General features: G+C 41.4%; 3 protein-coding genes across 3 annotated transcripts; 2 read left to right on the forward strand and 1 right to left on the reverse strand.

Moving 5' to 3' along the window:
• Positions 1–2524: 2524 nt before the first annotated feature.
• On the reverse strand, positions 2525–7364 carry LOC103718350 (putative disease resistance protein RGA3). Its single transcript, XM_008807133.5, has 2 exons — positions 3113–7364; positions 2525–2892 (listed from the first exon to the last, which is right to left on the reverse strand). The coding sequence occupies exons 1-2, from the start codon at positions 6875–6877 to the stop codon at positions 2758–2760; spliced, it is 3900 nt and encodes a 1299-aa protein (XP_008805355.3). The 5' UTR covers positions 6878–7364; the 3' UTR covers positions 2525–2757.
• Positions 7365–8270: 906 nt separating this feature from the next.
• LOC103718357 (putative disease resistance protein RGA3) lies at positions 8271–9485 on the forward strand. The gene has a single exon (XM_008807141.5). It carries the CDS (start codon positions 8271–8273, stop codon positions 9483–9485), a length of 1215 nt encoding a protein of 404 aa, XP_008805363.3.
• Positions 9486–10613: 1128 nt separating this feature from the next.
• On the forward strand, positions 10614–12388 carry LOC149768220 (protein kinase PINOID-like). The gene is made up of 2 exons (XM_089927774.1): positions 10614–11106; positions 12186–12388. Exons 1-2 carry the CDS (start codon positions 10614–10616, stop codon positions 12386–12388), a joined length of 696 nt encoding a protein of 231 aa, XP_089783900.1.
• Positions 12389–13610: the final 1222 nt, after the last annotated feature.

A 13610-nucleotide genomic window follows, 5' to 3' on the forward strand; every position in this document is an offset into this window, starting at 1 on the left:
ATATATTATTATTATGGTCTGAGTGGAGCTGAATACAGCAAAGATGAAGAGATGAGAAATAGTGGTGGTTCTCGAAGAGCCAAAAAGTGATTACGTGGATCATCTAAGTGTAGTGGCTTTTTTGGCTTCACCATTGATAAATTATGTATCGGCACATGAGCATCGGCCAATCTGACAAAGTTTGGAATAGTTAACATCTCTTATCTTGGTGAATCACTCCAATAACCTAGACTTTTCCATCTTTTATTTATGGGCTTCACATGAAATATTCTCTCTTTTGTAAAGCTATAGTTGCTGAACTACTGCTAATGGCAATTGTTATTTTGGATCCGAGATTGTGGCCCACATATGCAAGTCTCTGATTCATTGCGTTCTTTTTATATATATTTTCATATCATTATAACTAATTCAAGTAAGTAGTCACATATAATTTATTAAAAAGAAGCAAAATTAGAGTAGGGTTGTTGCAAACATGTTCAATGTGCATATTGGTGCTTCTTGCAATCCATGTGAATATCCTTCTTAGCCAACCATGCTTTTAAGTTTTTGTTAGTCAGACTCAGTATCAAAAGACTGAACGCCTTTTAGAGTCTATTTCTCCTTGGGGAATTAAATTGTGTTATAACAATTCTTATACATACATACATTCATACATACGTATATCTATCTATCTATCTATCTATATCTATATCTATGTCTATATCTATATATATATATATATATATATATATATATATATATAATGAAGAGTTGTAGTTTGTTTCAAGTGCTCTATATGGTATAGATGATGAGATTAAACAGAAGATGTATTGCTTCATATTTTCAATGGTTCTTAGTATCTTCAACGATAAGACTATTTTCTATGCTGAGAGCAAAAAATTTGTGCTACTTATGTGTGCTTTTTTGAGATATTCTAGCCCATATTTTATGGGCGGGGAGATATTTGTTTAAACTTTGGAGGCATCAAATTTTAACCTAATGTCAGGCAATCCCATTGTTTATTCTTGCATCTGTTTCAGCATTAAAATTTTATTTTAACATTCCCAAAGGATCAATCATTATGTAACGAGTATTTTTACCCCCTAATCTTTGTAACGATAGGAGGATGGGACCTGTAAATTGGATTTCTTTCAAGTTAGGATGTATGAAATTTTATTTCTAAGTGCCACAGATTGGTACTAAAATGTTTACGTGAGGTTCGAATATTTGATGTCAAAAATAATGACCTGCTATTCTGTCTTCACATCTTGTAATCACTTTTAGTTTGTTCAAAAGCTTTTACTAGATCCATCAATTTTCCATATTGTTGTCACTGGGTTGAGATTGGATACATCTCTGACGGTTAGAATATTGATGGTATGTAATGGATAATTCAGGATACTGTTGCAAAGATCAAATGGATATTGATGTCTCGTTTGAGTACTTTTTTCTTAGACTCTATAGCATGCCTCTTTTCCTGAATATGTTGATCTACTTGTGCTTGCATTGGAAGTGCAAGTAGCACAAAAACCATTGAAGGAGCCTGCCCATGCTCTGGTTCTCAATTGGAGTCTTATGGATCTATGGGATGTCTTCGGTCTTCAACTAGAGACCTGATGGGGCAAAGCTGACAATTTAGAAAACTCGTATTTTAGTCTACTTTTACAGGTTATTATTAAATGCCAGATGCAACAACTACAGGTCTCTGAAGCTTGTAGTGTTATTTTCCTGAGCCACAAATCATCGAAGAGTTCGCTCTGCCCCATACCACCGTTTTATGATAAATATTATGGAGACTGACTTCCAAAATGATTAGGTGTATCAATGTGCTAAACATTTTCAGGTTAAGTGATCATTTACAGTCTCCATGAGGGAACCATGCACTCTGGCTAAGTTGGAAAAGCAGTTTCTTGTTGACTTTGTTTATTGTATCACATTTTCGAAAATTGAATCTAAGATTACATTGCCTTAGCATCAACAATGAAGAAGAAAACACAAAATCACCTAATATAAGGGTTTAAACTGTTATTCGACCATATTGATTTTTTATATAATTTAAGCATATTATTTAATATGCTAAGCTTACTGCAATAATCTAGTGTTGCTTAATAAATGCTTCCACTTAGTAGGTTTGCAAATATAATCATATTATAACATCATCAGAACCTCAACATACATGCCCAATACATGGTTTTTATGTTTATTCGCCTGGAGAAATCGTAGACTTGCTCATCCGCAAGTTTTCCAACATTGTCATCAACACATGGCTATTGATCATTGCCTTTGCAAGGTAGAAATGATTCACTTTCTGAACAGCTAGTAGTGGCCTATGTATCGCTGAAAGTGGATCTTCTGGATCCCATAAACCTTTGTCATCATGTTACCCAATGATTGTAAATCCTAGTGAGGAATCTTCCCAAAAACTCCTAGTGAGGAATCTTCACAAAACTCGCGAATCTGAATTTCCATTGTTACTTAACCTATTGTTTTGCAATGCCAATGCTAGCAAACAAATAGTGGGGTGACAACTACAAACAAATCAATGTTCTGATATTACTCATAGGATGAGCTTGCATGCAATTATTGAATGAGTTTATAAGAAATCCAACCGTATGTAGAGGCTTCCTGATGCATATCACACGGGCATGCATGATGCATATTGGAAGCAGACAGCACATTGCACTAGTTGGCTAACATAAAGAAGAGGGAATCATGCTGCATCAAATCTCAATGAAGTCGATCAACTGCAGCTATTTTATGTTTGAATGTAGCACAGTTTCAGTCAATATCATCCACAGCCTCTGGTCCATCCCAGTTTTCCTTAGCTTCATCTTCACATTCACTATAATTTTCCGCTTCCTCATCGACATCAAATTTATCTTCATCCAGCCCTTCATCATCCCAATCGTCATTCTGCAAAAGAAATCAAGAATTATTGTAATTGGGAAGGAAACTACAGTCCTTGATTCAATAGTTTGTAATAGATTTGAGTGAATCAAAGCTTTTGATTTCTCTATGCTTAATATTCTAATGGAAAGATTTAGCAATCAAAGTTATCCTGAATTTGTATATGCAGAAGCCATGAAAAGGTAGTAACTGATAAATCAATGAGTCTAGTGGTTTAATATGTTACCTGAACTTGTTTTATTCCATGCCTTTGGCACCATTCAGTCAACCCTGGGCATTCCATGATATCTATATCCACATTGGAGGATCTTAGCTGTTCATCAGTTGAGAATTGGAGCAAGGGACAGAAGGATATCTCCATACACTGGAGGGAGGCAAGGTTGTGAAGCCCCACCACTGTTGCAAGCTGCTGACAGTCCTCAATCTTCAGCTCCTCGAGTGCTGAAAGGTTCTCATGCAGCAGAGGAAGGGAATTCAACTTATCGCAGCTGGAAATTTCCAAGGACTGAAGAGAAGGTGGCAGCACTTCCTGTAATGAGAGCAAGAGCTCAGGACACGCGGATATAGACAAGCTTTCGAGGGAGACAAGGTTCTGCAAGCCCACCACCGACACAAGCTGTGGGCAGTTTATTATTGATAGTTCCTTCAGGACAGGCAAATGCTGATGTAGAGGAAGTAGTGTCATGTTAGCACAGCTTGTTACATGAAAGGTCTGAAGTGATGATGGAAGCTGATAATCTGGTGAGATCTGGAGTTCAGGTAATGCATACAATTCCAAGCGCTCAAGGGAGGGGAGTTCATGCAAACCCACCACTGAAGTGAGCTTCGGGCAATGCTCAATCTCCAGATTCTTCAGTTTAAGGAGGATCTCATGGAGGTGAAGGATTCTCAAGTTCATAGAGAAGGAAATACGCAAGGACTGAAGAGTTTTGAGTTCTAAAGAGGAGGACCAGAGCTTGTTATTCCATTTGCCTCCCAAGTCTAAACTTTTGAGTGATCGAAGGGCAGGAAGAGCAGTGAGTCCTTCAACATCTTCCATCTCCAATTCCTCCAGTGAAGATGAAAGGAGGGGCAGTCCCTGCAACTTGGAGCAGTGTTTGATGACAAGCGAACGGAGACAGGGGAAGTCCCCATCCTTGACCCCGTTCCATTCCTCCCATTCTTTCATCCATTCAACATCCAGCTTCTTCAGTGCTTGGAAAGCCTTGGAAGAACTTGCAGCAATGTGGCCTAAGAACTCGGACCCAACATTTTGAACTCCATTCATTTTGCCAATCAAAAGATCTTGGAGGCATGGGAGCTGGCCAAGCGGCGGGAGGAATTTGCAATTATGGCATTTGGAGAGCACAACAGTGGTCAGTCTGGAGAAGGTTTGGTCACCCAACCAGCTAGGAAATTTGGTACCGTAATAACCTCTCACGATTAGTTCTCTGAGGTTGCTATTTGGTTCGAGGCTCTCAAGAACACAATCAGCCACAAACTTGTCGACGGTGAGACTCTGATCGGTAGCCTCCATGGTGCCTGCCATGTTTAGATTGTCTTCATCATCACCCTGCTTAAACATATGCTTGTTCTTAGAACTACTAGGCCGGTCGCCGTCTCGAACACTCCATGACAAGGCCAGTGTTTGAAGGTGCTCCTTGCCCTTTAGCTTGGCTTCCCTGGCTTCCTTGCCGCTGGCCACATTTTGAAGCCCTGCAATGCCAAGCTGCCCTCTAAGGTTCCTCAGTTGCTTCAACTCATCAATTCTGCAATGCCTGCTGTCTCTTCCCACATTAAATGCTGAAAGTGTTTGAAGGCTCGTTAGTTTTCCAATTCCAGGTGGCAGACTGACTTCAGAAGCAAAATCCTTCATCGGAAGTTCAAGATGCCGCAGATTAATAAGCTTCACAATTCCTTTCGGCAACTGTCGCAGGCTGTTGCAATACTTCAGGTCCAACGTCTGCAGATAGTAAAAGTTACATATGGAGTCAGGCAGACTTTGGATTTTACTACCCTGGAGGCCAAGGTAGCAAAGGTGTTTCAGTTGGCTGATGGAATCCGGCAACTCCTTTACTCTTGTATAACTCAGATCCATCACCCGCAAGCATCCCAAATTCAGGAACAAATCCTTGTGCATGTTAACATCCAAGAGTTCGCCATCCCCCACAGCACCTCGATCCCATGTGTTCACCATCCTGTTTATATATAGCAATGTTCGCAGCACTCTGCTTTCAAACATGGCCGATTTAGTTTGCTCCTTTTCCTTCCTACCAAATGGGATTAGAGATAAATGGCGAGCTTCAGTAGTTATGTTGCTTACCTTCTCATCCTTTATTATGCAACACTCTTTCCCTGCAATCGATTGTGCTAGATCACTAATGAGATCATGCATAACAAACAACTCGTGATCCCCATTCCCTGAGAGGACAAGGAATTTTTGCAGCAGCTCATCACCATCACTAACTTGGGAGAAATGAAGACGATCCCGGATTTGGGGCAACTCATCCAAATCAATTTGAGAGAATTGGAAGAATGATCGTCTTAGCAAGTCATCAAAATACTGCCTTCCAGTGTCTTCGTCACGCCTGTTTTTCTTATACTGGATCAACCCTTCACCCATCCACAGCTTCACCAAATGGTCCTTCTTGAACAAGTAATTTTTGGGAAACAAGGAGCAATAAATAAAGCATGGTTTGAGATGTGTTGGCATCCAATGATAGCTCAGCTTCAGAGCAGGCAAAATATCATCTTCTTCTTCATCTAGCTCCCACAGATCACTATGCAAGATATCCTCCCACCTCTCCTCGGCTGTTTCAAAGCGTAGAAGGCCACCGAGGGTTTTCAAAGCCAATGGCAAGCCATTACACTTTCTGACTATCTTCTCCCCAATTTCTACCAAGTTTGGATGTTCTTTGGGTTCTAGACCATCAAATGCACACTGTTGAAATAGCAACCAACTTTGGTCTTCTGGTAAGCAGCCAAGGCGATAGGGAAGAACTGTCTGCATGATCCTCGCGACCGATTCATTACGAGTGGTAACTATAATTTTACGCCATCCTCCGCCTGTCAATGCCACCCTGAAGTTATCCCAAAGATTTAGTTTCTCATTCCAAACGTCATCCAATACAAGCAATAACTTCTTTCCTTTCAATTCCTCCTTCAGAGCTTGTTGAACTGCACTTAGTTCTGTCAGCTCACAAGGTTCCATTGTGATGGATTGGATGATTGCTTTACATAACCTGACTACATCAAAATCTAGTGAGACATTGATCCATACCCTTGAATTGAAATACTGGCGCACCCTTGAATCATTGTAAACAAGACGGACAAGGGTTGTCTTTCCGATTCCACCCATTCCAACAATTGGAATGACTGAAAAATTCTCCCCCCTGCCACTCTCTGATAACAACGTATCTACTATCCACTTCTTATCATCCTCTCTCCCATAAACACAGGATTCATTAACATAAGGGGTGGTCGGCGGCGGCCGCAGCTTACTGTCAACCTTTCTCACTCCATCATCCTCTCTTAGGCGAAGGTCCTTGCGAGCCTCCGCAATCTCATCAAATTTCATTCTGATTTCCTGGATTCTACGTGCCATGCCATCTGGGTCTGAAACTTTGGTTGGAATAGAAATTGAGGCAGCAGCGATTGTTTGACTTACCTCTTCTAGCTTCCGCTTGCCAGTAGTAGGCCATGGTAGTCCTTGGCCCTCAGCTTTGGCTCGTAGCATTTCATACCCATAATCCCTCAATACATCCTCAGCATCGTAAGCTAAGCCTTTTAACTCCGTCAGCCAAAGCTTCACGGACTCGTCTCTTATCTCCCTCTCCTCTGCATCACTGAGGACGGCTTGAATCCTTAGCAGGGTCCTCTCGAGCTTCAGTAGATCCTCTTGTACTTCACATTGCTGGGATGATAAAGGCCAAGAAGCCGTAGCTATACTTGGAGCCTTTACTACGTTGTTGATCATCCATTTGATTATGGAGGATAAGATCGCAGCAGCCATCGCAGTATCTCACCTTCCCTCTCCCAGTTCAGAGTTCAGAGGCAAATGAGAAGAAGACCTAGTTTTACCAACCAGAGATGAGCAAGTCAACCGACGCAAAGCTCTGGATGCTTTATTAAAGGTGTAAAATTTAGAATTGGTTCTTCGAGGAACCATCCAGGTATATCTTTAGTTTTATATTCATTATTTATTAGATAAATTTTGAGTACTAGAATTAAAAAAATTAAATAATATTTTTTGGCTATTTTTTTTAAAATAAAATGTTAGATTATGATGAATGATATCGAAGAGGGCAAAAAGTGTTTTTTTATTAAATTTGAATAGATTTAATTTTTTAGTCTGACGAAAATTTTGTTGGATAAATTTTAGATATTTATATAAAATTAAAAATTTAAATAATATTTTTTTATTATTTTTTTGAGTAAAGTATTGGGCTGTGACGAGAATTCCATAACGCCACCTTGTTTTTTCAGATATGAACGTCTGATCTCTTCGGAAAACACATCACTTGTATAAGATATTTGATGCCAGTTGCTGGTCGCATTAGGCTGTAGTGCAAGTGATGGTTTATTTACTTATTCTCATGTGCCAACTGGGGAACTGAATAACTAGGCCAGCTACATCAGTGGTCATCAATTTCATAAAAAATTCCAATGAATAGTTCCATCTCTAGATGGGCAACTCTTATTTCGTCTTCAGTGCATCATAACATTCAGGATGCTCTTTAAAAATTCCAATCCATTTTATTTATTGCAGCCAAGTCCACATAGATATGACAAAAAGCTTAGGTTCCATCTGGACGGCCAACTAACTTATGCGATGATCTCTTCCGCACAGATAGAAAGGTGGGAGAAGACTAGGCTAGAGGTTCATGGTTCGTACCGTTCCGATTGCTTCAGATAGCAATTGGAAGGAAGGGTCATAAAGTGGCGGAAGAAGGCAATTCCTCCCACTTGAAGAGAGTGCAATTGCACTATTGCAGGAAGGCAGAGAACTTCCTTTTACCTCATAAAGTGAGGTAAAAGGAATTTATGTGGTAAAAGGAAGGCAAGAGTGCGATGGCAGCTGGAGTTCAGGAATCAAAAAAGAAAAAGCTCTACCGGTGGAGCCAAGTTGGAGTGCAGAGAACGCGTACGCTTCCATTATATCTTTTGACTCCTGGCTCAAGCTGGTGGGGTTCCATCTTCCTTGTTTTTTTTCTCTTTGTTCTCTTTCTTGGAAGCGCAGAGAATTGGAGAAGCGTTAATTAGACGCCTCCTCTTCCTTTGTTTTTTTCTTTGTCCTCTGCACTCCAACTTGACTCCAACTTGGCCGAACTAGGCCGAGTTGGGAGGTCATACAATTGGGAGGAACATTATCTACCCTCTTCAATTGGGAGGAAGGCAAGAGTGCAATGGCAGGTGGAGTTCTATCCTCCGTTATACAGGCAATTGACAAGTTGGCAGCACACATCCGACAATTGTCTGGGTCATCATCATTGGAGCCATGCAGCGTTGAAGATCTGGACAAGCTGAAGAAGACACTGCTGAGGATTCAAGACAGTGTTCAGGATTCAGAGAGGGAAATAGGAGATGCATCAACAAAAGTATGGTTGAGCGAGCTCGAAGTCTCAGCTTATGATATAGAAAATATATTGATGGAGTCTCAATTTCTGGGATACGGTGCAGAGCAGCGGACTCGGATGGATGCTCCCAGCAAGAGAAAGCGAGACCAGGTATGTAACTCTGTTAAAGCTCCACTTCCAGATGACGTAGCACATAAGATTATGGAAATTAGAAGAAGAGTTGATGAGGCAGCAACTGAATGGGCTGCCATCCATTTGACACAGAGTGATGGAAGGAGGTGGCTTGAGAGTACAGGAGGGCATTTGCTTTCTGGCTTCCAAATAGATGAGTCATTTGTTTATGGAAGGGAGGATGATAAAGAGAATGTAATTAAATTGGTCTTATCAGATGACTGCAAGCGAGATGAAGTTTCTGTCATTCCAATTGTTGGTATGGCAGGTGTAGGGAAGACCACACTTGCTCAGCTTGTTTACAATGACTCAAGGATATGTGAGCATTTCACAACAAGGGGATGGGTCCATGTATCTCAAAATTTCGATGTTACGAGGCTAACAAGGGCAATTTTAGAATCTATCACTGGGAAACCTTGTGATAGCAACGAACTAATTGAGCTTCAAGGAACACTAATGGAAGTATTGAGCGGAAAGAGGCTCTTGCTTGTTTTGGATGATGTATGGAATGAGAAAGAAAGTACCTGGGCATGTTTAATGTCTCCGTTCAGTAGTGCAGAGATGAGTAAAGTTGTTGTGACCACCCGATTTGTAAAGGTTGCTAAGATCATGCAGACTGTAGTTCCCTACCAATTGCACAACTTGACTGAAGATAAATGTTGGCAGTTATTCCATCGTTTTGCATTTGATGGCCAGGATCCTAATGAGCACCCGAACTTGATAGAAATTGGCAAGAAGATTGCAGCAAAATGCCATGGATGGCCTTTGGCTGCAAAGACATTGGGAGGGCAGCTCCGCTTTGAAACTGATGAAGAGAGCTGGAAGGATATCTTAGAAGGTGATCTATCTGAGTTGGTGGGAGAAAACCAATGAGAATTCGAGATGTTAATGTAACGAACTTGTAACATTAATAGAGTTGTTATCCTACTCAAAATCTGTTATAATTATGTTTTTATATACATGCTGTAAAAACTTTTGTAAACAAGCAATTCATATACAATTCAATATATAGAGATTTCATCCTCTTCTCCTCTTGTGCTTTCCTCAACATGGTATCAAAGCCGTCCTTTTGAATGGTCATCACCGTGGATTCTCCTTTGATATCCAGATCCAACCTCCAATCTCGAGGCGTTCTTCTCCTATAAGTCCATGACTGCACCATCGCCAATGATCTCTTCTCTATACTCTGCAGGACAATAGGTGGCCGTCCCTCATTGCAGTCATCTTCCTCACCATGGATCTGGTCAAATCACCCAATGACCGACAACAAAAGTCAGTCTTCTCTCATTGCGGTCATCATCATGGATCTGGTCAAATCGCTCAATGAGCATGCAAAAGGCGGCCGTTCCTTATTGTGGTCATCCTCTTCTTATTGCTCAATGATGATTTCATTTTTGACATTGATTTCTGCAAATTCTGCCTCTACAATATGTTTCTTTGTTGCTCCTCTGGGTTTTTATTTTTGCTATAATAATGTCTATGAGGGACGCTTGTTCTGAGATTTTCAAACCTTTTAATATAGTCTTAAATGGTTCCAATCATGGTCCTTGGTCTCAAGCTATGCGTAGCTTTCTCAATGCTAAGAAGTTGCAGCAGTTATTTTTTTAAGGGACGACAACCTAGGCCACCAAGCCATCAGCTACATACTCTGATCGACTTGAAGACTAGGAATGTAAAAGCCATCAGCTTTACCGACTGTTGTAAAGCCATCAGCCACAGAAAAACCAAGATTTTCTGATGCTTTCTTTCCGATGCTAGAGAGAAGCGTCGGAAAATTTTGGTTCAGAATCGACGACGCTTAAAAAGCGTTGTCGAAAGGCTGGACCTATGATGATGCTTATAAACGTTGTAGGAGGCCAAATCCATTCAAATATCAGCCCCCTCTCGATCGATACCCTAGCTCTTATAAGCATCTCCTCTCCTCTCCTCCTCCCTCCGGCGTCGACATCAATCCACCGCCTCCCCCCGCTCTCTCACCTCCTCCGGTGCTCTTATAAGCACATGCTCGGCATCGTCTACCGCGACCTTAAGCCGGAGAACATCCTCATCTGCTCCAATGGCCACATCATGCTCTCCGACTTCGATCTCTCCCTCCAGCCCACCTCCTCCCCAACCCTCGAGGCCGCCGCTGCCTCCGCCGATGCCTCCGACGGCACTGACCACCCCTCCTGCCTCCCCGACTGCCTCTTCCGCCCTCGCAAGCCGGCCCCCTCCCTCCCCTCCCGCCAGTTCGTCGCCGAGCCGATCGCCGCCCGGTCCTGCTCCTTTGTCGGCACCCACGGGTACGTTGCCCCCGAGGTCGCCGCTGGCCACTCCCACGGCAGCGCCGTCGACTGGTGGGCCTACGGCGTCCTGCTCTATGAGCTTTTCTACGGCCGGACTCCCTTCGCCAGGCCCAGTAACGTGGCCACCCTCCGCAACATCGCCAAGCAGCCCCTCGCCTTCTCCCCAACTCGCGGCCCGGTCGACTCTGCTGCCCGAGACCTCATCTCTGGTCTGCTCGTCAAGGACTCGACCTCCTGGCCGATGCTTACCTCCGTCTCCTCGCCCCTCCGCCACGATCACAAGTTCGCTCCCTCCCCTCAACCCCCCCTCCTTTTTTTCTTAATTTTCTCAAAATTACATTTTCCTTGTAATTTGTTTAATTTATCATCTTAGGATCTTCCAAGTTGAGTACGTGGATGGTTTTTGGGTTGGGACGGGAAAAAGAGGCTATCTTATATCCTGGTTTCCGAGCAGTGGGGTCATTAGGAAAAGGACTTGGCACCAGGCCTGAGGTAATGCCCAAAAGACCTCTTCTTCTATTCGAGTCTCCTCTTCTTAAGAGAGCAGAAGCAGCAGCCAGCATCAATTTCCCTCTCGATAAATTACTCTCAACCAAGGAGGAATGGGGATGCTGAAGAAAATAATTTTTTAAAAAAAATTGAAGGCTAAAGTCTGACGCTTACAAGCATCAGTTTTGAGGTTTTTAGGGATGCTTTTAAGCGTCGCTAAAAACCGACCTTTTACAACGCTTTCCAAAAATGCTGGAAAATTTTTTTTCCACTCAGGTATCGTCGACGCCTCTGCGACGCTTTGTTTAGCGTCGGCGGAACTTTAACCGATGCTTATAAGCATCGTTAAAGGTCATAAAAAAAATGTTGAAAAAGATGTATTTTTCTGTTTAGAAAATGGCATGGTTCAGACGCTTATAATGGCATGGTTCAGAAATACCTCTCTTTCATCTATCTATAAAGAATTTGGCTATTATGAGACTGCTAAAGAGATTTGAGATATGCTACAAAGGCAGAGTATATTGCTACTAATCTTATCCATAGATATTAGCTTTGAGGTGATCTTCATCGTATGCATCAAGAGCCTAATCAATCTATTCAAGATTTTATGCTTAGATATGCTATCTTGAGGATCAGTTAGCTTTTTCTGAATCAAAATGGGACATTACCGCTGATTTATAAAAGTTTCATACTTATCGGAATGAGGACCAATTGATTCAGTTTCTGATGCTCTCAAATATGAGTTTGAGCATATTCGTGCATCATTACCCTACATGTTCCATTACCTACACTTAATCAGGCTATTACTTGGTTTTTGAGGAAGATCATATTGGCTCTCTTAGGTCTCAACATGCAGACATTGTTAGGGCTATTCCTTCGTCATCCCTCTCTACAACTCCTCCTTCTAGTCCCACCATTATTGATGCTGTAGCTTCTGGTTCTTCAGTGTCTCCTGGCTCCTCCACAAAGCAGGAATGTTGTTATTGCAAACTACCTATATAGATATCATATTTCAGAGTGACATAAACTGGCTTGTAAGAATACTTAGGCTTCTAAAGGTACTTAGGCCTGATCTCATCAATCTAGAAACACTCTTCGATCTTCATGTACCACTAGTGCTACTTCTACTGCCATTGAGGATTCTTCTCATACGAAACACTCTCTCTCTCTCTTTAATGGATCTACAAGCTTTATTAACTCAGTGTGCACCCAACTCTGGTAAACATTCATCTTCTGCCATGTCTGTCACTCAAGGTTCCACTACTTGGTTTTTTGGCATTGCTTGCTGTAGCCATATGATCATTAATCCAATGATATTTTCTCCCAAAATCTCGGCATCACATGCCTAGTATTCATACTGCAGATGGATCTATTATACCTATTGGTCATGTAGGTCATGTTTCAACTTCTAACCCATCTCTTCCTCATACGTAGCTTGTTCCTATAGAAAATCCTTTAAGTTGGCAATTCCTTAATATCTTTAAGCATGTTGCCAATCGAAATAGCTTGGTTCAATTGCAGTTTGATGATGCAGTAGAAAATGGAAAATTAAAGTCAGCTGATTGCTACCTGAACAAGATGACATGGACATCATAAACCTGAGTGCGAGGGTAGCCAATCTATAGATTCAGGATGAGACCACATGAAAATCTCCTGGCAGGGAAAAGTAGTAACTTTCAGACGGTGAACCTAAATAAATTTCTAAATGATGGTGGCCTTCACTCGCCTCTCCATGGATCATTGTGGAAATGTTGAATTCCAAAGAAGTTCAAAATAGGTATAACCAATCCTAATCCTATATACATGTGTGTGTGCATGTGTATATGTGTCACGGCCAAGACATGGCCGTGCTATAGCTATAGTATTTTCCATAATACCACAAAGCTCACAATAGAAAATTTGCATAAAAATTCATTTTAGAAGTACAATAATAAAGATGGTCCAAATTTCTCTCCATCAATTTATTTGACAAAGAAAGTGTGAGTACATAGCATCTAAAACAAGAATATAAAATTCAAACCATGTGATCCTCAATTCATAGTCATAAACTAAATTTATTATTAGCTTGCTACTATTTTTGGAGCTTATTATCTCGACCTTCAATTTGTTTATCCTTTCCTACTCCTAGCAGCCATATTTATCTGAAAAACAAATAAAAGGAGGAGTGAGCTTCGTAGTTTAGTAAGTAGCTATGCACCACTTTACCTAAGTATAAGTTTTTACG

The sequence above is a fragment of the Phoenix dactylifera genome, chromosome 2 (assembly GCF_051530095.1).
Source record: "Phoenix dactylifera cultivar Ajwa chromosome 2, Ajwa_hap1_PhDact_Kaust_v1.1, whole genome shotgun sequence".
Classification (NCBI taxonomy): domain Eukaryota; kingdom Viridiplantae; phylum Streptophyta; class Magnoliopsida; order Arecales; family Arecaceae; genus Phoenix; species Phoenix dactylifera.